The sequence below is a fragment of the Coenobita brevimanus genome, chromosome 103 (genome assembly GCF_032717465.1).
Source record: "Coenobita brevimanus isolate Jiangsu-jjx chromosome 103, ASM3271746v2, whole genome shotgun sequence".
Lineage (NCBI taxonomy): Eukaryota > Metazoa > Arthropoda > Malacostraca > Decapoda > Coenobitidae > Coenobita > Coenobita brevimanus.
In genome coordinates, this window is record NC_137056.1 from 353,189 (window position 1) to 374,544 (window position 21,356).

Sequence of the window (21,356 nt, forward strand, 5' to 3'; positions counted from 1 at the left end):
ACTCCTCTTTAAGTGGCATGAAGTCAACAGTAATCCCCAAACACCTCTAGGATGTAAACCTTAATGGGCCACAACTAGTTGGAGTCCATTGACCCACAAGACCACCTAATGTCACTTTGTTTATATGGTTACCACCTAATGTAGTATGGTATACAGTTCCACAGATACACAAATCTTCCAGACTATTAAGCACTGCCTCTAGTTCTTTAACACTAATTCGGAGCAGATTTTCATACTTTTACAGATTACTTAGTGTAGACTATACTTTTTACACTAATTTGGGCCAGATTTTGGGTCTTTCCCAGATTATTTCATAGTGCTCAGTGGCAGAGAAAGACAATGCTACAGTTCTAAATCCTTTCCATTGCAAATTTCATGACTAGCATTATATTATCACCTCTTGTTACAGCTCAGCAATCAAGATGATGAATTTAATTTTTTGGCCAAGTAAATGTGAAAAGATTGCAGACAAGGTTAATAATGGTGAAGTTGAGTTACACAGATCACACTATACTAAATGGAGTTAAGTTATAATTTATTCACATTAAGTTGGCCCAGGTTTTTGTACTTTAGCAGATTATTTCATGCAGTTCAACAGGCATAAAAAGACACTGCTACAATTCTACATCCTTTGCACAGCACATCTTCATAAATAACACTATGTTCTTGTGTTAATCTCTTGTTACAGCTCAGTATTCAAGACGGAGAGATGTTAATATTAGGCCAAATTAATGTGAAGAGCATAGACTGTTTGATCAGGTTACATTACAGTAAGCTATATATAAAACTTAATTACAAAAGCAGTGTTACAAAACTGAGTACATAACAATACTGGCCATGTCATAACATTGGTGTTTCACACACAGTATTAGTACAAAATGTGTGTTCCGAGTATTACTCTAACAAACTGTGTGTTTAACCTGTTCAATCAGAAGCAGGCCAAAAATAGCCTGACACATCAGTGTTTCCCACCCACTCCTCCACAACCTAACCCATGCAGGTGGGAAAAACCTCCTCCAACATTGGTAACTGCATTCTGAGTTACCTCACGTGCGGGGAGCAATCTCATAGGCCTGTCACGCAAACCATGTAACAGAAAGTATAAATGCAAAAAAGTGTACAGTGGACTCAGAGTTCTCCAACAGGTCTGCATGGTTTTTCCCATTTACTGGCTGGTATCCGACATCTCTGACAGTTTGTCCAGGGACCCTCTGAGTGTCCGTTAAATCTGATATCCGGTACAGCGGGGTACAGTAAAGCGAGGACCTACTATATTTCCTCTCTCTCACACACACACACTCTTTCTTCCTTCTTTGCTTCCCTTCATATTTTGTCAGATCCTTTTATCCAGTGCTGGAGAGGGATGCCTTCACACAAAATACATCCAGGTGAAGGAGCAGCCCAGTTATATGAACATCCCATAACTTCCTCCCTATCCCCCAAAATGGGGGTGGTGAACTATGGGAAAAGGGCAATTTCAGTCTGCAATCCACCAGGTTCGTGTCCATCTCTGATTTCTTTCTTTCCGTCTACTGTCCTTCATCTCTCTCTCTCTCTCCCTCCTTCCTTCCCTCTCTCCCTTTCTTCCTTCTTTGCTCCCTCCTTTTTCCATTCACTCTCCCTTTATTTCCTCTCCCTCCTTTCTTCCTTCCTTCTCTCCCTTCTTCCTTCCTTCCCTCCTCCCTTTGACCCAAGTACAGGTACTTCTTTCCCTTCTTCCTCCCTATTTTCTGGTGGAGGGGGGAAGAGGGAGGGGGAGGCCGAGGATGCGATGGAGGGATGGGGTGGAGAGGTATATGAGAGAGGGGGTTGTGAGTTGGGAGCAGGCCAGTGAAATGGTGGGGGACAGGGCGACTTGGAGGCGATTTGTTTGTGGCCACCCCAAACGGGATTGAGGCGTCTGGCAATAGATAGATGGATAGATAGATCTCATTTCCAGAACTCTCTACTCCTCCCACCATTATTTTGCCACAGCTTATGAAATATCTTTCTGTTCCCCACCTCCCCCTTTTTCCTCCTCTGTCTACCTTCTCTTCAACTATATTTCTTTCCTTTCTCCCTACCTCTCTTACTTTACTCCCTGTGTCCCTATATACCTCCTCCTTCACTTCCCTCCCTACATGCCTCCTCCACTACTTACATCCCTCCCAACATACCTCCTCACTTCCTTCCCTCCATACATACATTTCTCCACCTCTACCTGCCTTTTTCCAGACATTCCTTCTTCTCACCTTCCTTTGCTATGTTCCTTCTCCTCCTCCTCCTCTACTTCCTTTCCTCCTTACATTCCTCCTCCTCTATTTCCCTCCTTCTATCCATACCTTCCTCTTCCTCTACTTCCCTTCCTCCCTCCCTCCCTACATTCCTACTTCCCTCCACGGATTCCTCAGAGTGTAGTACTCATGCTGGGGATGGAGAGCAGAGCTGATATCTGAGCCTGGCCAGCTGATGTGTTGGGGATCACCTGAACCAACGGCAATGAGTGATTCGCGTTGGTTTCCTGTCCAAGCTGAGGGGAGGGGCAAAGGAGTTAGTGGGTTTTTAGGCTTGGGTTGGGTCAGGTTAAGTTAGGTTAAATTAAATAAGGTTAGGTCAGGCTGGGATAGGCTGGGCTGTGTTGGTGTAAGTAACAAACATGTTAGGTAATGTCTGGTAATGTTATATCAGAAATCGGGTAGGGTAGGGTAGGGCAGGGTACGGTAGGGAAGGGAAGGGAAGGAAGGGAAGGGAAGGAAAGGAGAGGAAAAGAAAAGAAAGGAAAGGAAAGGGAAGGGAAGGGAAGGGGAGAATGAGGAATGAAAAGGAGAGAAAGGGATGGGAAGAGAAGGTCAGGACGGGATAGGGTACAGGAGGATAAGTTAGATTATGTTGGAAGTTTAGGTTACGGAAGATAAAGCGAGACTGCGGCAGGGTATGGTAAGGTACAAACAGGGAAGGGTAGGGTGAATTAGCTCAATTTAAGTTGATTTAGATATCAGGTTAGGCTAAGTTTAAATACATTTATTTGAACACTGTTATATATTATATGAAAAGTTACATTAAAAGCTCGGATGTATCATGTTAATTGTTACATCAAGAGGCAATCATGTGCCAGTGATGTGAATGTCTGTATTCATCAGTGACTGAGACAAGATATCATCAATGTAACCATTCATCCTACTTAAATATGCACACACACAAATGCCCTCAAAATACGGTTTTTATACCTCTGCCAACTAAAATTACATTCTTTAATGTCACTTGCTGTACAAAAAATTAAAGCATTTATTCCTATTTTTTGCCACCTAGAAATTGATTTTGACTTTTACCTGTGCTGCCTGGAACTAGCTACAGCTCTTTACCCATACCCTTACCTGAGCACAGATGGTGTGAACCTCAGTGCCGACACACAGCAGTGCCACAAAAGGGCCCACCCCCACTGCAACTTCGCCCACAATCCTTTTGACATCACACTTCTCCAAACGCAGCTCACAACTCCATTGGATATGCCCATCCTTCTGCAACCACAAAATTAACACATCAATCCCAGTAACAGTAGCAGAGGTAGTACAGCAGCTGTAGCCCCTACCATAACACAGTGGATTGCAAGGTGAAGCTGTCCTTCTCAGGCACTCCACCAGCCTCTTTCTGGGGATGGGGAGGGAGTTAAGTTGTGCTGTAAATTGGCAAGCAAAAGCTGGTTAAGATCGGTATTGATATTAGAAGGGAAAAATTTTCCAATAATCGGCATCGTATCGGAATCGGCAGACTAACGAGAAATATATAAATATTTATTTTACATAATGACCCTTGACTCTAGCACTTACCTCTCTACCATTTCAGGTGTGAACTAACGCTATAATGATGATCATTTTTTAAAGAAATGGTTGTGTCCTACATTCTACTGTCTGTCTTAAATGGTAAAATGCTTGAACTAAAACATACAAAATATTTAGAACATAATATTATATCACTATAGTTAAAATGAAGCTCGACACAAATGCCTAGACAGCAGTCTTCTGTCAAGGAGCTGAGACAGACTGATATGAACTTGAGTCACACACACACACACACACACACATACACACAGTCTCTCTCTCTCTCTCTCTCTGGTGGTGTTCCACCTAGTGGCATGATTTAAGCTGAATGTTTACTTTTGATGGTACAAGAGCTGGGAGCAGAAATGGGTTTCTTTTAAGTTTTTCTATTAATCTTCAATAAAATGTATATGCACAATTCAATAATTTACACAATTTAATTATCACTGCCTTTCATTGAGTTTATGGAATTTAATGCTAAATTTGGTCATTACTTGCATTTCTAATTTTGTTCAGCTAATGTGAAAAATCTATCTATCTATTGCCAGACGCCTCAATCCCGTTCGGGGTGGCCACAAACAAATCGCCTCCACGTCGCCCTGTTCCCCCCATTTCACTGACCTGCTCCCAACTCACACCCCCCTCTCTCATATACCTCTCCACCCCATCCCTCCATCTCATCCTCGGTCTCCCCCTCCCTCTCCCCCCCTCCACCTCACTCATATACACTCTCCTCGTCAGTCTCTCACTCTCCATCCTCTCCAAATGGCCAAACTACCTCAATGGGTTTCTCCTAACGCTTCCAATCACATCTACATCCACACCACAATGCTCTCTCACTTCCTCATTTGTCAGTCTGTCTCTCCATGTGACTCCACATCCTCCTCTAAAATAAGTCATTTCCACTGCTCTCACTCTTGACTTTCGTCTCTCCAACGAGGTCCAAGCTTCACTTCCATACGTTGAGTTGGTATCACAATACTGTCATGCAGTAATCTTTTCACTTCCATGCTCACTTCCCTGTTTCTTATTCACTGCTTTCAAGGAACCAGCAACCTTTCTTCCTTGTTGTACCCTTTCAAGCACTTCACCCTCTAAACCTCCACCCTTACTCATCTCACTACCCAAGTACAGTACCCTCGCGTCCAGTAAGGTATTTTTGTCAGACAGTACTATCGTACTGGACAAAATCCATACTGGACAAACAACAGACCTTATGGGAAAAACGAATAATGTCAGACAGGCCTTGAAAAAGTCCCCCGAAAATTTAACTTAACCCTTAGACTTACCAATGACGACCTGGGTCGTGCGTTTGTCAACCTCTGACATCAGTATAACGACTTTGCTCGTCATCCTATGTAATCTCTAAAGAAATATTTAGGGAGTCGTCATTTTTGTTGGATGACGGGCTAAAATGGATGGAGCTAAGCCTGCCACAGCTGGTGCGTGCGTGCTCACTGGTTTGCTTGGCTCAGTGTGGTGTGAGGTTCCTCATTGGTATTACTGTTCACAAACATATACAAAAACATGGCCATCACCATCATTGTGTTGAACTCTTTTCCCATATAAGGATGGGGTGAGCCAGATTCCAGGAAACAAAGGAAAACATGCTCCCGGGAGGATTAATCAACAGCATGCCCAGTCAAATTGGTCACACAGTTATTCACTTTCCATTCAAGCCCCTGGAATCATGACTCCACCTCACAGGCATCCATTTTCATAACCACGTTGTGCAAAATGCCAACAACACTACATCTACCAACATCTTTCCAACTTAAAAGGCTCAGCTGCAACAACAGATTTCATCATCATCATCATCCGTACCTCCTTTCCCACTCTAGGGTAGGGTAAGGAGTAGCAATGTCCAGACAGCCAAAGTCTGCCCAATTCAATAGGCCATGCTTCCAATCACTCATCATTCATGCCATTGAAATCCTGGCTCCATCAGACAGGCCAAAAAAATTTCACCACATTCTGTAGCTTCATATATACTGTACAGAGCCTATCTGACAGGGCCAATCCAAACACTGTCACATTAAAAAGAGGTGTCAAATCCCTGGTTATGTGCTTCTCCACACAAAATTCATCCAGCCAGCTCGGTCTCGTCAGTCCTGTAGCCTCACCAACTTTCATACCTCTCTTCCTCACACACTCATCCACCAGATCCCTCCGCCTTCTTCTTGGCCTACCTCACCTCTTCCCTCCTTCAAATTCACTCAGATATACATTTTTCACCACTCTATTGTCAACCATTCTCTCTACATGACCAAACCATCTCAGTATGCTCTCTTCGATTCTGGTGTCCACAGACTTCCTCACTCCGCATTTTTCACATATCATATTGCAGACAGTCTTCATACAACATGAGCTAGGTTATGTGGAACCTCGTGCAAAATCAATTTCACATTAAAATGTGACATACTGCATATTTACACATGAAATAGGGGGTTAGGTTCTAGGAGCCCCATATTTTTTGTTAAAAATATATTTAAAGATCATCATCATCATTATCATGGGCAGCCTGAGTTAGTCCACAGCAGGACAAAGGCCTCTCCCAAATGCTTCCACTCTGCCCAGTCAGATGTTAGCCTGGTTCAACCCAGACCAGCAAACTTTTGGATTTAGTCTCTCATGGTTATCAGTCTACCCCTTCCTCTAGCTCTATCTCTTGGTTCCCATTCTGTTACTGCTTTTGTCCATCTGTTGTCACTTCTTCTGTATATATGACCCACCCAGGCCCATCTCCTCTTTTTTACAGTGATGAATATCTTCTACTTTTGCTTGTTCTCTTATCCAAGATGCTCTTTTCTTGTCTCTCCACGTTGTGCCCAACATTATCCTCTCCATTCCTCTTTGTGCAATTCTTAATTTTTGTTCCAGACATTTTGTTATACTCCAAGTTTCTGAACCATAAGGTAATACAGGGAGGACGCATTGCTTGTACACTTTCCTTTTTAGGAAACACGTGAATAACTGCCGCACAGCATCACGCATATTAGCATATTTTGCCAGGAATGACATTTAATTTAAAAAAAAAAAAAAAAGTGTTAAACTATTTTTTAAAGTATTAGTCATCAACAATAAAGGAAAAAAATATACTGAAGTTGTCAGCATGTAGTGACTGCGTAAAACTTCTCAGATACACACGCATGCAGTGATCCTAAATAATAAATAAATCAGCCAATCAGTATAATTTCTAGGACAGTATAATTCACAAGAACTGAACTCACATAATTATCTTACCTAACTACTTATGTCAACACGTAGTGTCTTCACTTACTGTAAGAGTCGAACTTTCGCAACAAGAAACTGTCAGTTTATAACAATGATCGGGCACAAAGCCTTTTTTTTTCACACTCGTTGCACTAAAGATGAAGCATGAATTTTACTGCTCCCTCATCTTTAACATTTTTCTCCAACAGAGACACTATCCACATCGTAAACACACCCGAATGATTTTAAGTCTGAAGGTTAGTCTCGTTTGCATTCAAGCTCCCCCCACACCACATCCCACTTCGTCCAACAATTTTACATTTTCCTTGGGAATAAATGCTTTTCTTGTGTTCACAGCACTTTCAGGTTGCTTAGGTATAACTAACATTAGTTTGGTGGAGACCATCATCCACTCACTTGATGTAGTGCTGCCTACTTCTTCCTTAGCCTTTATCATTCTTTTTCTGTGCCTGTCCTCCTCTCTTCCTATTTATCCCATCTTTCTGGTCACTTCTTATTGCTTTTCTTTCCTTTACAGGTGGCTTTACATTGAGAGAAAAGCCAAATGGTTTCCTGTAAACCAAGAAACCATTTACAACGCTGAGTGGTAACGATATAACCAAACCATATGTGCTCCCTGCGTGTCAATAAGTGGGTTGGTGGAGGGTTAGTGCCCCTCCCCGTAAAACAAATAACTCAAAGTCAAATGGCCACCCCTTATGGGATTATGGCATCTGGCAATAGATAGATAGATAGTTTGGAAAGGCGTGCTCAGGGTTCTGATACAAAATGAAGAGCAAGGAAATAAGTAAATAATTGCTACTAATCGCAGCAATCATCCACACAACACTAAGGCAGGCAGTGGCAGGTATGGGATGTGGGCCGCATGGGTCGGGCAGGGTCAAGGAAGCCAGTCAATGACTGAAAAAAGCACAACACACGAGTTGTAAACAAACGCTGTCATCTGGAAATCCAATACCTAAATGCACCCACTTCCCACACCGTTTCTCTATCGCAAATGAGTGATATTGCCATGCCATTGCATAATTATGGGAGAAATTAAATGCCCGTGTTATTGTAAGATTGCTCTTTCCCTTTGTCTTAAATCATGATTCTACTGTATTCAGTATCCCATCCACTCTCTGTACTTCACATACATTCCTCAGCAGTCCCATCTCCACTGCTCTTATGCCTGACTTTTCATTTTCATGTCATACCATAGTCTCACATCCATATGTTAAAGTTGCCACTAACAACTAACAATCTAATATGGTGCTAATCACAATGACATGCTATGTAAAGGATGCTGTGCCACAGTAATGTAACTTTTCTGCCATCAAGTTACACAAAATAAGATGCAAAAGGACTTAAATCTGGGCTTTGTTATGGTGAGCAATTGACAGCCATGAGGTGAGGGCTCTATGAAGTCTATCCTTAAATCTTAAGGAATATGGCAGTCTAGCCTCAGTCGCCTATCATTTATGAGGTGAAGGTTGCAATGAACTCCACAGACGTGTTGTGCTATTTAGCGAGCAGCAAGCAAAAATAATAAACAAATAAATATATAAAGTCAAGCAGGTGTTGAGAGGTAATTTAATGAGGACAATCTGGAGTTTGTGGAAGAGCAACATGATGGCAGAGAGACAGATATATTCCACCTACCAAGAGTGAGGTGAAGGCTGCGATGAACTCCATGGCAGTGGTGTGCTGCTTGGGGTGTGGCAGGACAACTACGAGGCAGATGTCATTGCCTGGGCTCAGTGCAGACTGGCCAAGGGTAAGCGGCACAATGCTACTTTCTGGACCAATGCTTAAACCAACACTGTGTAAAAAAAGACGATGAAAAATGACTAAATATCTTCTGGTGCAAGGAAGCATCATTATCATCATCCAGACCTCATTCCCCATAGAAGGAAGGAGTGAAGTAGGGTCCATAGAGTAAGGAAACTTGATAGATGAAGAAACTAACCAAAAATCACAATAATTAAAGGGCCACACTCTCATTCATTCACCATTCAAGCCCTCAGAATCCTGGCTCCACCCAACAGACATAAACATCCAAAATTATGTGCTTCATGCTACCTCTTAGCACAGGATATAATGATATACAGAAAGGAATGACAGAAAGGAAGCCACACATGAAATATATAAAAGACAATGAATTAAAGACTGTAGCTGATCCAGACTCCACCCAACAGACATAATATCTGCAATTATATGCTTCATGGTACCTATTAGCACACGATATAAAGATATAATGATGGGAATAATGGAAAGGATGCACATGCAAAAATATATAAGAGAAAATGAATTAAAGACTGTAGCTGAAACTGTTAGAAAAATGTTGAAAAAGAGATACATACAGCATCCCTACTGAATATAAGGAAAAGATAAAGTTTAGGGACATGCATGTAACAAACTAAGAACACAAATACTGTCTGGTACAAACCACTGTTATCACCATCCTGACCGCTTTTTCCTACCGAAGGATGCAGTAAGGTAGGGTTCAAAGACAAGGTCAGAGAAAGCATGAAGGAGAAAGAATTTATCAACAACATACAAGCTGAACAGGCCAGACATACATTCACTAAACGTTCAAGGCCCCAGAATCCATTGTTCACTTTACATGCCTAACAATCACAACAATTTTCTTTTCTTTTTTCTCTCCCCAATCATTTTTTTGCCTTTACATTCTAGACCCAACCTTACCCCAGCAATGTATGGCACAAGAGGTTAAGATGATGATGATGATGATGATGATGATCCATCCATCACCCAATCCTATGCTGCCCCATGAGGAGCGTAGGAGCCTGGGGCTAGGCAAGTTGGTCCTGACATTTAAGATGAGAGTGACTATCTCACTCATCCCTGAGTGGCATTATGTGACCAATAAACCCCCCAACCACCCCTTGGATATAAACCAGCAATGGCTCAATGTGACTGGAACGCCTTAATTACCCACTAAACCACCAGGCGCCATAATCTCATTACAGTATATGGTTACCAACCACTGTAGTACATGGTTTCCTTATGTACACGAAACCATTTGGCTTGTCACTCAGTGTAGTCATCCATAGACTTCCCACATGATCTCGAGTTTTTCCGTGTGTTGACATGACTTGTCTCATTATGCTGATCGCGTCAGAACAAAAACGTGTTACTCAACTACGTGTTATTCAAGGATTGATTGTACATGGTCTGTTCAGAAAGTAGCAGACCTTAGGCTCTAAAAAAATAAATAGCTAACCTGTTGAGCTAGGACACTAATCCCCCTCAAAGGCTGACTTGACATATGTAGCCCAACGTTCTTTCCACTGCTTGAAACATTTTTCAGTCAATTTTTGGAATCTCTTGCAGGTGCTTCATCACATTCACCATGATCTCTTCTCCCAGATTAACATTGCTCAACATGCTGGAGTGTGCTAATCGCAATCCAGACTTTCTGAAGACTGTCATCACTGAAGATGAAACTTGGGTGTATGGGTATGGCCCAGAAACCAAAGCACAGTCATCCCAGTTGAAGCATGAAGGGTCACCTCAGCCAAAAAAGGGAAAATGCGTCCGCAGCAACTTAAAAGTGAAATGTATTCTGACATTTTTTTTCTACTACCACAGTGTTATGCATCACAACTACACACCAGAAGGTCAGACTGTCAACAAACATTACTACCTTGATGTTATTCGTCATCTTCGTGACACAGTTCAGCAGAAGAGACCAGACCTTTGGAAAGCTGGAAGCTGGAAGCTGCATCATAACAATGCCTCTGTCTATTCTTCTCAACTGATTCAGGAATTTTTGGCCAAGTACAACATCCTCCAGGTCCGGCAGGCTCCCTACTCAACAGACGTGGCTCCATGAGACTTTTAGTTATTCCCCAAGCTCAAAACTCCACTGAAGAGTTCCCAATTTGAGATGAGAGAAGTGATCACATCAAATGCAACGAAGCAACTGCGCAACTGCAGGAGATACCGAAAATCGACTCTGAAAAATGTTTCAGGCAGTGAAAAGAACACTGGGCTACATGTGTCACGTCAGAAGAGGCCTACTTTGGGAGGGGATTAGTGTCCTAACTCAACAGTGTTGCTATTTATTTTTTTAGCGCCTAAGGTTGGAGACTTCTGAACAGACCTCATATATTTTGAAAAATGAAGGTTTTTTAAAATCAGATCCTCAGATTTGGGAGGATGTAATGAAGTATAACCAACCTTGGTAGTGTGTCACTCTGTAGCAGTGTGAAGGTATATGCAAGGTATGAGGTGTGGGTTCAGTGAGTGAGCAAGAAACTTGACAGTATGACATACCTTGCTAGTGTGTCACTCTGAGGCAGTGTGAAAGTATGAGTGAGGTGTGAGGTCAGAGGGGTCCAATTAGTCTCCCCATCTACTGGCGTGAAGTCGTAAACATCACACCAACTGTTATTGAAGACACTCAAACCAGCACTATGGAACTGATCTGTAATGCAATATCGTCATCACCATCACGACAGTCATAATGCTGAGACATAAGGAGTTACATGTGGGTGGTGATGACTTCATCAGTGACAACTAGTTCTAATTTTGGCCATCAGAGGTGCCACTTTGGCAACTTTAAAGCACACAAATGAATTCTCAATAAAAAGTTACTCATGTTAGACCCTTTAGGAGCCATCTAACCAGTAAATGCTTAATTTCCATAGCGGACAAACATACATACAGACACGCTTTCAAAAATGAAGATAAGATGTAAACAGATACGATCCTAAAATGAAAAAATGGGTAGTGTTGAATAGAGGCAGATCTTATGTGGTATGAAACAATAAAAAGTGCAGTAGTATACTGGTAAAAGAGAAGGAAGAGAAAGAGGGGTCTTTGAGTGTGAGAGAGGTGTGTTGGTAGGTAGCCTGAAAGCATTCAATCATGCTCATCCCCTATATGGGGGTTCCCAGAAGGCATGGCGATGATGACATGATGATGATGATGATGATGATGATGATGAAGGAACTGAGGGAAAGATGCCCTGAAACAGCCAAACCTCATCTTGGTAGAGGCCTCAATGACATACACACAGACGGACAGATAACAGATCAAGAGGCAGACATTTAAAAAAAAAAAAAAAAAAAGGGGGGGGGGTGCAGATGAGATTTATATGCAGTACATATACAAATGTGGGCGATTGTGTGTGTGTGTGTATGCGCCAACGCAAGATCGTGCTAGAAGAGTGAGAGAAGAGTTCTGGACAAATGTGGAAGTGTGCATGGAAAAGTTTGGAAGGAATGAGAGAGTGTTTTTGATCGGTGATATGAATGGTAAAGTTGGTAATGTGAAGGTGGATGGAATAGTTGGTGAGTGGGGTGTGCCTGCTGAGATAGATGAGAATGGGAGTGCGTTAGTGGACATCTGTGCTGGGAGGGGGTTGGTAATAGCCAATACCCTCTTCAGGCATAAAATGATCCACAGGTATACATGGCGAGTGATGAGAAGGGTGGGTGGTGAACTGAATGAAAGGAAGGCAATGATTGATTATGTGTGTGTGGATGAAAGGATGCGAAGATGTATATTGGATGCAAGAGTTTATAGAGGTTGGGGAGTGGCCTTTCTGACCACTACTTGGTGGTGGCCAGAATTAGGATGCAAGTAAGATGGAGGAATAGAAGAAGGGAAAGACGAGAGGAAGGAGTAGTTGCAAGGAGAGTGGAAAGGTTACAAGAGGATGAGAAAAAGGCAGAGTATAAGAGAGAAGTGGAGGAACGATTGGGCAAATATGAATTGGAGCAGATGGGAGACGTGGAAGGTGTGTGTAAGATATTTACAGAAGAAATATGTGCAGCATGTGATGTGGTGTGTGGAAGGAAGAGAAGACGGAGGGGTGCAAGGAACAGCGTGGTGGACTGAAGAGGTGAAACAGGCTGTGGCACAAAAGAAGAAAGCATACAATGAATGGATGAGAAATAGGGGCGTGGAAGAAGTTGAGAGGCAGAAGAGAGAGTTATATGTGGAAAGGAAGAGAGGGTGAAAAGATTAGTAAGAGAGAGTAAGAAGAGAGTGGATCAGGAATTTGGAAGGAATTTGAGTGTAAAGTGGAGGGACTGTAAGAAAATGTTCTGGAGAGAAGTGAAAAGAGTAAGACAGGGTGGAAGTGAAGTTAGCAGGGGAGTGAAAGATAAACATGGTAGATTACTAGTGGAGAAGGGAGAAAAAGTGAGCAGATGGAGAGAACACTTTAAGGAATTGTTGAACGTAGAGGATGGAAGTAATGCGAGTATAAGTGGCTGGGGAATGGCTGGGAGAAGGAGGGAGGTGAGAAGACAGGTAGAAATCAGTAGGATAGAGGTTGTGGAAGCAATGAAGAAAGTTAAATCGGGGAAAGCCCCAGGAATTGATGGAGTGTGTGGTGAGATGCTGAAGCATGGGGGAGAGATAGTAGTAGAATGGATGTGGAAGATGTGCAGATTGGCCTGGGAGGAAGGTAGAGTCCCGGAGGATTGGAAGTCAGGTATAACTATTCCCTTGTACAAAGGAAAAGGGGAAAAAGAAGTGTGTGGTAATCATAGGGGCATTTGTCTTCTTAGTATAATAGGAAAAGTGTATGGTAGGATACTTATAGACAGAGTTAGAGAAAGAACAGAGAAATTAGTTGGAGAAGAACAGGGAGGCTTTAGGAAGGGAAGAGGTTGTGTAGATCAGATATTCATTCTTAGATCTTTAGTGGAAAAGTTTCTAGAGAAGGGAAAGAAGTTGTATGCGGCTTTCATGGATTTGGAGAAAGCATATGACAGGGTGGATAGACAAGGATTGTGGAAAGTGTTAAGAATATATGGAGTAGATGGGAAGTTGTTGAATGCTGTGAAGAGTATGTATGATGGTGCTAAGGCTGCAGTGCCTGTGGATGGTGAACTAAGTGAATTTTTCTCTTTGAAAGTTGGTTTGAAACAGGGATGTGTCATGTCTCCATGGTTGTTCAATCTGTACATGGATGGGGTAATAAAAGAGGTACAAGGTAGGGTAGTGGATGTTGGAGTGGCCCTGGTGAGAGAGGATAGTGTTTGGAAACTCCCTGTACTGTTGTTTGCAGATGATACTGTGTTGTTGAGTGAAGATGAAGGGGAGCTGCAAGGCTTGGTGGATGAGTTTGAGAGAGTGTGTAAGAAACGGAACCTAAAGGTGAATGTAGGGAAGAGTAAAGTGATGGTCTTTGAGAGAGGTGAAGTCAGTGAATGTATAGCGAGGTTGGATGGTGAGGAATTGGAAAATGTGAGTACGTTTAAGTATTTGGGTAGTGTGATGAGTAAGGATGGAGGTTTGGAGGGTGAAGTGCTTGAAAGGGTACAGCAGGGAAGAAAGGTTGCTGGTTCCTTGAAAGCAGTGATAAGAAACAGGGAAGTGAGCATGGAAGTAAAAAAGTTACTACATGACAGTATTGTGATACCAACTCTAACGTACGGAAGTGAAGCTTGGACGTTGTTGGAAGGACACAAGTCAAGAGTGAGAGCAGTGGAAATGAGTTATTTAAGAGGAGCTTGTGGAGTCACGTGGAGAGACAGGCTGACGAATGAGGATATAAAGGAGCGTTGTGGTGTTGATGTGGATGTGATAGGGAGCGTTGTGAGGAACACACTGAGGTGGTTTGGCCATGTGGAGAGGATGGAGGGTGAAAGACTGACGAAGAGAGTGTATGTGAGTGAGGTGGAGGGTGGAAGAGGGAGGGGGAGACCGAGGATGAGATGGAGGGATGGGGTGGAGAGGTATATGAGAGAGGGGGGTGTGAGTTGGGAGCAGGGTGGTGAAATGGCGGGGGACAGGGCGACTTGGAGGCGATTTGTTTGTGGCCACCCCAAACGGGATTGAGGCGTCTGGCAATAGATAGATAGAGACATAGAGTATTATCTTACCAAGCAGCTGAGGGTAAGATGCCTGTAGACAGCCAAACCTCATTTTGGTGGAAGCTTCAATAACAGGCTGGGTGTGACACAGCAACAACAGGTCTACCTTACAGCAGTCCCGGGTCCTCAGCTGACCACAAGCAGTTGCAATGACACACCCACGGCAGTCTCTCACAAACACGCTGTACAGGAAGATGTCTGGTTAGGTTACAGCATGTTGGATTAGGTTAGGCTGGGTCTGGCTTAGTCTCATTCATGCATGGAGCTGAGTTCAAGCCTTAGGACTCGAGGTCAAGGCGAAGACTTTAAGAAAACCACAAGGATGAGGATGACTCTCTTCACCAGGCCTCAAGGTCAAGACCAAGGCCTTTTACAGTATGAAAGGCCTCAGCTTAACTGTACGTATTATTCAGCTGTCACTAATACAGACTGTTCATGACAGTTTTAACACAAATTTATACAGACTGCTTACAGTGGTTTGAGTTTGAGGAAATATAAAATGGTTCTGCCAAATATATAAACTCTCTAATATCTAGCATAAAGCTGCCAAATATATACAGTGAAGTCTCTCACAGCCAGTGTAAAGCTGCAAAGTGGGTCCCGGTGTTGATGTACGGAAATAGTGAAGCAATACCCCCCCAACCCCCCTCCAAGAGGGGTTTAACTCCCTTTAAAACCCTATACCTGTACTACAGACTTGTTCAAACACTGAAAAACAAACTTAAACCTTAAAGTTCCATGATCATCTATTGATGTGTTCGAGCCATGATAGGTAAGGTCCTATAATCATCTCTTGCACACAATCAACCAAAAACTGGCGTGAGGTATCCCCACCTCTTTGATGACGTATATGGAGCCTAGCCAAAGCAAAGTGCAATATCTGGTGGTGTCTGGCCTGACTGATCTTTGATGCGATGGGGGAGCATCATCCCCCCCCCCCCAAATTCTTCACTTCCCTTTGCTCCATTGTGCCTTGTTTTCAATGTCTCCTCCCACCCAAATCACCACCCATACCCCCTCTAGACCATATTGGCTGTGTCTGGCATGCATATTTCTTCCCTTTCCCCCCCTCCTGATGCCCTCCCACATTCCCTCCCTCTCCCTATTCCCCTTTATTTCTCTGTTATGTCCCAGTCTTGCTCCCCCCCCCCCCGTGTAGTAACCATTAGACACATGAGTGTGAAATATACTTTTTCCAGTGTGTAAAATCAAGCTCTTCAAATCTACGAGACCAAAATTTACTTTGGTGCAATTTTTTTTTCTCTCTCTATAAACGAGGGGTAACATTTATTATTTCTGACGTTCTTTGACGGTCAATAGTGCAGTAACCATCAGACATATGAAAGTGAAATATACATTTTCTGGTGTGTAAAATCAAGCTCTTGAAACCTTTAAGACCAAAATTTCCCTTGGTCAGTGCTGAAAAATGGGACGTTAAATGCGGTTCTGGGGCAAGACAGGGTGGAAGAAATCAGTCATTAGGGAGTAAATACAGTAATAAGCATAAAATGTCACTGTACCATACATGAGGTCCTGATATGACAAGTAGTTATACAGTATCGGTATATAACCTATGGGAAAAAGAGGGTTCGGTGTTAGACCACCACCAACTTTATCTATTGTATAATCCTATGGAAAACAATTTTCCATCTAAAACACATACTCGTAAACAGCTGGCCCTCTGTGCTTACCAGGCATGTGTTTGAACAGTATCCTGTTTACAGTCATTTGTTAAATCAGAGGTACCATGCAAACCAGCCTTACGTACACGGGGAAAAGAGATATGCTTTTCACTAAAAAAACTCATACCAACAGACCATGACAAAATCTGTCTCTCTTCTCTCCTCCTCTCTATTTTTCTCCAACTTCTTCTCTTCCTCTTTTCTCCTTTCTTTCCTTTCCTCCTCCTGTTACTTCTATCCCTCTCTTATTCATTATCAAATACTTTGGAAAAAGACTGAAGTGTACTGATCAGTGGTAACCTAAAGTTTTCTGAACAGTGCATTCAAGTAGAGAAAAGGGCCTAGAGAATGAGAGGCTACTTTCTGATGCAGCTATGTCCAAGGAATAAAGAAATCGTTTTTACACTCTATTACTCCTTAATACAGCCACTTCTGGGGTACGCTGTGCAGTTCTGGTTACATACACTTAGAAAAGACATAGATCAACTTGCAAGAGTTGATGCTTGACCTATCAAACTTATTCCATCCATCAGGAGATTGAGTTATCAGGATCATCTGAGGGCTCTGGGACTAGTTTCCTCAGAAACTCATAGAGTACGAGGTCCAATATAACTCACATAATTTTAAGAATATGCTGAGTAATACCTATGGCCGAACCATCCCACCCTACTGTCCGAACCATCACCACTGGTAGGGATGGTTCGGACGATTTAGTCACTTGAGTTTCATTAACTATAGCTTAAAGCTGAAAAGAGCTAAGAAGTTCATACTATCAACCTAAAGAGCCAAATGATGTGGCAACATTTTAACATACACTAGATTACACTCCTGCTAAAACCTGAATTTTTATATATATATTTTTTTAAATGTCCGAACCATCACCGCCCTCCCCTATGGCCTGCCCACCTCCATTTCTGTTCTTTTATAACTTCTATAATATCTTTGACTTCAGTCTGCTCTCTCACCCAAGTTGATATTTTCCTGTCTCTTAAAGATATTCCCAACACTGACCTTGCCATTGCTCTCTGAGAATGGATTAATTTATTTTCCATTGATATTGTCAGTTTCCAGGTCTCACAACCATATGTCATAGCTGGGATTATACATTCATTATATACTTTTCGTTTCATACAAACTGGCAAGCTACTTTTCATAATGTCTCTATGTTTACCGAAAGCTTTCCATCCAATTGTAATGTGTCTTTTTATTTTGCTATCATGATCTTTTGTTAATTTTAGTATTTGTCCCAAGTAGTTGTACTCCTCAACTTCTTCAAGAATTTCATCGCGTACTCTGATGACGCTCTTTGGTATCTGTGGATTAAATATTACTTTAGTTTTACTCCGGTTCATCTTCAGTCCCACTTTCAGACTTTCTCTGTTCAGGTCATTTAACATTTCTTGCAATGCCTCCGCTGTTTCTGAGATTAGGACAACGTCATCTGCAATCTTAAATGGTTTAGCTTTTCTCCATCTATGTTCACTCCTTTGTTTTCCCAGTCTAGCTTTCTGAAAATACTTTCTAGGCATGCTGTAAATAATTTTGGTGAAACTCTATCTCCCTGACGCATGCCCTTTTCAATCTTAATTTTTTCCAAGTCCTTATGTAATTTAACTGCAACAGTTCCGTCTTAATATATGTTTTCGAGCAGTTTTACAATGTTCTCATTCACTCCTTGTTCTCACAGTGAATTTATAATTGCTGTGTGCTCCACTGAATCAAAAGCCTTTTGCTAATCAACAAAATCTAAGCACAATGGCTTATTATATTCCGCAGTTTTCTCAATTAGCTGATTCATTGTGTGTAGATGATCAGTGGTCGAATACCCGCTTCAGAATCCTGTCTGTGTACGAGGTTGGTTTTACTCAGGGATGAGTGAGACTGGTCACTCTCATTTTAATGTTTGGACCAACTTCCCTAGCCCTAGGCTCCTACACTCCTCAAGGGGCAACACTGGATTAGGTGATGATTGAATGAATGAATATACAGGACTTATCTCATAAATAATATATATTACATCACATCACTTGTTCTTCCATCGTCAGAGTTGCTAAGGGGTTATTATTTTTGCAGGCCCCTACAGCTTTTCAAGTGTTTCACTCTAATGATAAAAAGATGTGTTTTCCTTGCAGGTTAAAACAGAGAGCCACCATTTGATTACCAGAGCTGAAATATGCAAGCATGTTGGTGCCTTTATAAAAGATTCAATATATACAAACACTCCTTTTTTAATCTAATGACCTAATATTGTATGCTCTCCATCTTGAATGCTGAGTAATAACAGGAGATTTGCTACCACTTGAGCAAGATGCTGGTTACAAAGAAATGCTACACAAAGCATGCAGAGCCAAAGTATTGGCTTCTTTCTGCCACTGACCTATGTGAAATAGGCTGTAAAGGGATGAAAATCTGGGTCATGTTAAAGTGAAAAAAATGAAGTATGGCCCTGTCACTTGTACACCAACCTGCCAGTAGTGGGTCCCACAAAGATGATACAATCAGTGCAGTCATCAATGGTGACAGTGTTGATGTGGTCCAGGAGGTAGATATTAGCATCTTGGCAGTTCTGTATGATGAACTGCTGGCCTGCAATGCTGCCCGGCACTCGCCCTGCCTCGCCACCGCTCAAGTTCTCAATGGTGTAGTCAGCTGGGTTCACTCGTTCCTTCTTGTCCCTGGAAACAGACACGGTACAATATTAACACGTGTAACAACAGTGCTACTATCTAGGACTGAAATACAGAAAAAACGAAAGGATAAGGAGGGAATGAAATTATGAGTAAATGATATTCCTTCATTCATTAATCTAACTCAATGTTGCCCCAGAGGTCTTTGAGGTAGGTGAAGTCAGTGAACGTACAGTGAGGTTGGATGATGAGGAAATGGAAAATGTGAGTACATTTAAGTACTTGCACAGTGTGATGAGTAAGGATGGAAGTTTGGAGGGTGAAGTGCTTGAAAGGGTACAACAAGGAAGAAAGGCTGCTGGTTCCTTGAAGGCAGTGATAAGAAACAGGGAAGTGAGCATGGAAGTGAAAAAGTTATTACATGACAGTATTGTGATACCAACTCTGACGTATGGAAGTGAAGCTTGGATGTTGTTAGAGGGACACAAGTCAAGTGTGACAGCAATGGAGATGAGTTATTTGAGAGGAGCCTGTGGAATCACATGGACAGACAGACTGACAAATGAGGATGTGAAGAAGCGTTGTGGTGTGGATGTGGATGTGATAGGAAGCATTAGGAGAAATACACTGAGGTGGTTTGGCCATGTGGAGAGGATGGAGAGTGAGAGACTGATGAGGAGAGTGTATGTGAGTGAGGTGGAGGGGGAGAGAAGGAGGGGCAGGCCAAGGATGAGATGGAGGGCTGGAGTGGAGAGGCATATAAGAGAAGAGGGGTGTGAATTGGGAGCAGGGCAGTGAAATGGCGGGGGATAGGGTGACGTGGAGGCGATTTGTTTGTGGCCACCCCGTATAAGGGATTAAGGCGTCTGGCAATAGATAAATAGAAAGAGAGTTGATCCCTGTGATACTCCCTATTTGATAGGGGTAGGGGAGGAATAAGTACCCCCAAGAGAAAAGCTAAAAAGCCCTGGCAAGTGCAGAACCTGTGACACCGGGACGACACAACTTGTGAAGGACCCCAACTTGGGAGGCAGAATGAAAGGCACCTGGAGATCCACTAAGTCTGCCAGGAGTATCTGCTGGTGATGACATGTCTAGTGAATATGCTGGTCAAACAGGAAGGGGACATCAGATGTCCCCCCTCCCAGGGCAGAATCCACAATGAACCTCAGACAGCTGAAAGTCATGCTTTAGCCATGAGGAGGGCTGACGGGACACCATCCTATCAAGCACCTTCCCGACACTGGATGGCAATGCCATAAGCCTGTACAAAGCCGGAGAATAGTCCCTCCCCCGCTTGGGGAAGGGGAATCCTGGGACAAGGTTACAGAGTGTGACCTCTAGAGACAAAAGACTGAATAGAGAGACTGCTGAAGATCAAGAATATTGGGAAGCAACCATTAGGTGACCAAGGCCAATGCATGTATGAATATTGAAGCCTTTATAAATGATACAATACAGCTATCTTTATCCATCTAACTTCTTATACAGTATATATTTATCTATCTATATGTACAGTATTAAGAATTTGTTGCTGAAATTGTGAGGAAAATATTGAAAACAGGGGCTCATAATACTAAACATTAGAAAAGAACAAAACCATGCTACATGCTGGTACGGTTCCTTATAAAGTAGCTATGGTCCAAACACAATCCTGGAAGATGTGGTCTCTAAAATCATCTTCCAAGTCATCCTGTCCAACGTTGTCCTCTCTAACTGGCACTCCCCTCTCTCACATTATATCACATGACAGTGACATTAACAACAAAAAACTAACCATGAATAAGTTCTAGGCGGCTCAGACTCGCCCGCCCCCATAATTGCTTGTTTTTTAGCCTTGCTGTAGATGCAACCCATCCTCCTCAACCCTCTCCCTCGCTGAGTCTTCAGATATTGTAGGTTGTCTTCCGTTACAACACACAGTTCTCAGATCATCTGCTCGCAGTGATACAACTTGCTATTCCTGTTATTCCTGTATTGGTTGTTTATTCAAATATTACTTGCTCCTCGTCCTCCCTCCCTCCAGCTGGACTTTTTCCCGCGGAGAATTTCTGGGCAGCGTCTGCAGCTACAAACTATCGACATAAATAAAATCAACAGATTTTCTTATTGTATTCTTATAAGACTGATATGAAATGTCAATAGTACAAAAATTCCAATGAATGAAAAATGTGATCT

General features: G+C 42.4%; 1 protein-coding gene across 1 annotated transcript; it reads right to left on the reverse strand.

Moving 5' to 3' along the window:
* Window positions 1–2,121: 2,121 nt before the first annotated feature.
* LOC145415609 (protein XRP2-like) lies at window positions 2,122–21,178 on the reverse strand. The gene is made up of 7 exons (XM_080284832.1): window positions 20,956–21,178; window positions 19,017–19,226; window positions 14,879–15,051; window positions 11,313–11,463; window positions 8,673–8,832; window positions 3,354–3,497; window positions 2,122–2,509 (listed from the first exon to the last, which is right to left on the reverse strand). The coding sequence occupies exons 1-7, from the start codon at window positions 21,033–21,035 to the stop codon at window positions 2,387–2,389; spliced, it is 1,041 nt and encodes a 346-aa protein (XP_080140958.1). The 5' UTR covers window positions 21,036–21,178; the 3' UTR covers window positions 2,122–2,386.
* Window positions 21,179–21,356: the final 178 nt, after the last annotated feature.

What these genes read in the sequence shown, in the direction of transcription:
- LOC145415609 (XM_080284832.1), bottom strand. Translation starts at nt 21,035, where the DNA reads ATGGGTTGCATCTACAGCAAGGCTAAAAAACAAGCAATTATGGGGGCG. An exon ending in CCGCCTAGAACTTATTCATG is followed by an intron (nt 19,227 to 20,955) that starts GTTAGTTTTTTG and finishes GTCTGTTTCCAG; the next exon opens with GGACAAGAAGGAACGAGTGA. An exon ending in CAGCCTTCACCTCACTCTTG is followed by an intron (nt 3,498 to 8,672) that starts GTAGGTGGAATA and finishes TTGTGGTTGCAG; the next exon opens with AAGGATGGGCATATCCAATG.